Below are 2,674 nucleotides of genomic sequence, written 5' to 3'. Positions count from 1 at the left end.
GTAAAGAATGAATAAATGGCTTACTATTACTTCTTCTTTGCAGCTTCTCAACCCTGCCTTCTATATCTATCAAGGCAATCCCTTTCAAAAAAAAAATGACTCGTAACTAAAAATTAGTTAATTTGTCGGCAAAGCTAACTTAGTCGACCGTTCTCACTTCAGGAAAATCGATATCATATTAGGTTGAATTTGTTGGATTTTTTCCTTGTTGGTAGAAGATATACGCTAACTACTCGGTTAGCAGGTAAAACATGTACGCCTTAGACGTGTTAGGGGGAAAAGAAAAAAACAATAGCAAAATAAATAAATTAGTTAAATACCCGAGACAGGACAAATTTTTAGCTGCTAATTGTTCACCAAAGAAACATCATGATTTATTTAAGGATTAAAATCTGAATTTCAGCGAGGATGTTTAGTTTGGGCAGGGTGGTGTGTTAGGTCGATTGACCCGTACATATGGGGTTTCTCAACATTTTATTATGTAGAAAATATTTGTTTGATTCATGAATTCTTTATGTTACCCTTTTCTGATCTGGGAACAACCTGTTTGGGTTGGAGAATTAGGAGCCCAAGTATCTGACTGTTGCAGGATAGTTTTGCAAGCCATACAAAAATGAGTCCAGAGAAATTCTGAAAGAAACCGTTTGCAACACTGTTCCAATGTTGCTCATCTTCATATTTTCCGATGACCGGTTGTGATACAGCTTGATCAAAGAGTGAGCAAATAAGCAATTTTTACCAAACACTAAATTTCAAAATAAGAAATCATTTACCTTGCAAGGTAAATTCCTTTGATTGGATTAATTGGATTCTTTGACCTCCAAATTCTCAACTAAAGATGGAAGTCTAGTGTACCAGACCATTTTTAAAATATATACTATATGCTTTTGTGTTTTCTGTTTCAGCATCACAAAAGATCAAGAAGACTTCCTAGACGAATTACAACATAACAATTAATCTGATATTGAACTAGCTACCTAGTCTTAAGGATTCAATGGTCTGTAATATCTAAACAGATCACTAGATATCATCATAGGATTATTCAACGTTTGATGACGATTACTACTGCTACAATTACAAGTTTCATTTCTTTGAAACCCTAACTTATAACACAAACAGACTCCTCCTTGTCGTTGATGATGATTTGAAGAAACCCCTAGCTGTTTGTGGTAAGAAAATATCTCTGAAAATGGTTTTGATTCAGCTGAATTTGTTGATGATGATAGTTTCCGATGATGAGTTGGTAGACTTATTGAAAGATCAAGATTAAGTCCTTCATCATCATCATCATCATTAAATTCTTTTTTCGGTGTTTGATGACCATTATCTTCTTCAACAGTTGTACCAGTACTATTGCTATTTGTTGTTGCTTCTTTAATTGACGATGAATAGTAATTGCCATTATGAATAAGATTATTACTGGTGGTTGATTCAATCTTGATCATTGAAGAAGTACCATTACTAGTGGTAATAATTTCTGGTTGATCCATGCATGAACCAGAACTACTTATATTGTAGTTGTTGGTAATGGTTCCTCCAGCTGTACTGATCGGTCTATGAGTCTGAGGATCAAGTCCTCTACTTAATAACTTTCTTTTGATATGAGTATTCCAATAATTCTTGATTTCATTATCTGTTCTTCCTGGCAATCTCCCCGCAATGAGCGACCATCTATAGAAGATAATAAAAAGAGAATCTCCATGTTATATATCTCAAAATGGATGAAACGGACAGACAGACAGTGCCGTGAGTGACACATAAATTAAAAAAAAAAAAAAAAAAAAAAAAAAAAAAAAAAGGAAAGGATAAGAGAATAGGGCCGGGCTGCTGCTGCTTACTTGTTTCCTAGTAAACTATGGAGTTTAATGATGAGTTCATCTTCTTCTTCAGTAAAATTTCCTCTTTTAAGATCAGGACGAAGGTAATTAATCCATCTTAGTCTGCAACTTTTACCACAACGAAGCAATCCTGGAGAGCATGAAATCAAGCAAGGGTCAGTGAACCAAAAATGATGAGTGAAACTTGATTAAGAGGATAATAAGAAATGAGATGAAGAGATATGATTAAGGTAATTACCAGCAGATTTAGGAAGAGATCGCCAACAACCTTCGCCATGAGTTTTGATGTAGTTAATAAGTCGTTGATCTTCTTCTTTTGTCCAAGCTCCTTTGTTGGTATGAGCTTTCTCACAGCATGGTGAACGTCCCATGTTAATTTCTGATCAATCCAGAAGAAGAAGAAGAAAGATAAGAAGAGCTAAGAGGATGATGATGGGGAGAAAAAGAGATGGATTGATTTATATGGGGGAGAAAGAGAGGGCCTAACTTAAGTCTGGTTGAGGGAGGGAGAGAGAAGTGGAAGAAGACTCGATCTTTATGGGAAGAGTATTTTGACCGAGTTGGTGGAAGGAAGGAAAAGACGAGTGGTTTAAAAAGGAGATAGCTGGATTTGGTAGGTGGGTGAGAGTTGGTCAGTGTGTGTCTCTCTCTATGTTAGAGTGAGGAGGAGAGTGAATGAATGGTACGTACACACTTTTTAACGTGATTTTTCCTCCCTAAAAACAAAATGGAAGGTTTTTTCTGTCTTCTCTGTTTTTTTTTTATTAAATTAAAATCTGTATTATTGTTATTTCAGTGAGTTTTTAATGAAGTGGAGAAAGGCCGAGGAGACTGTT

At 35.4% G+C, this 2,674-nt stretch overlaps 1 protein-coding gene across 1 annotated transcript; it reads right to left on the bottom strand.

The window, feature by feature from the left end:
- Positions 1 to 746: 746 nt before the first annotated feature.
- LOC113283171 (transcription repressor MYB6-like) lies at positions 747 to 2,410 on the bottom strand. Its single transcript, XM_026532344.1, has 3 exons — positions 2,077 to 2,410; positions 1,839 to 1,968; positions 747 to 1,671 (listed from the first exon to the last, which is right to left on the bottom strand). The coding sequence occupies exons 1-3, from the start codon at positions 2,207 to 2,209 to the stop codon at positions 984 to 986; spliced, it is 951 nt and encodes a 316-aa protein (XP_026388129.1). The 5' UTR covers positions 2,210 to 2,410; the 3' UTR covers positions 747 to 983.
- Between the last annotated feature and the right edge of the window lie 264 nt (positions 2,411 to 2,674).

The sequence above is a fragment of the Papaver somniferum genome, chromosome 5 (genome assembly GCF_003573695.1).
Source record: "Papaver somniferum cultivar HN1 chromosome 5, ASM357369v1, whole genome shotgun sequence".
Lineage (NCBI taxonomy): Eukaryota > Viridiplantae > Streptophyta > Magnoliopsida > Ranunculales > Papaveraceae > Papaver > Papaver somniferum.
The sequence above is the reverse complement of the archived record's forward strand: the minus strand, read 5'-3'. Positions and strand labels throughout refer to the sequence as shown.

Bases quoted from the DNA above. Each gene is read 5' to 3' on its own strand.
- LOC113283171 (XM_026532344.1), bottom strand. From the start codon at position 2,209: ATGGGACGTTCACCATGCTGTGAGAAAGCTCATACCAACAAAGGAGCT. The intron at 1,969-2,076 runs GTAATTACCTTA...CATGCTCTCCAG, and splicing joins ATCTCTTCCTAAATCTGCTG to GATTGCTTCGTTGTGGTAAA. The intron at 1,672-1,838 runs GTAAGCAGCAGC...TATCTTCTATAG, and splicing joins CATAGTTTACTAGGAAACAA to ATGGTCGCTCATTGCGGGGA.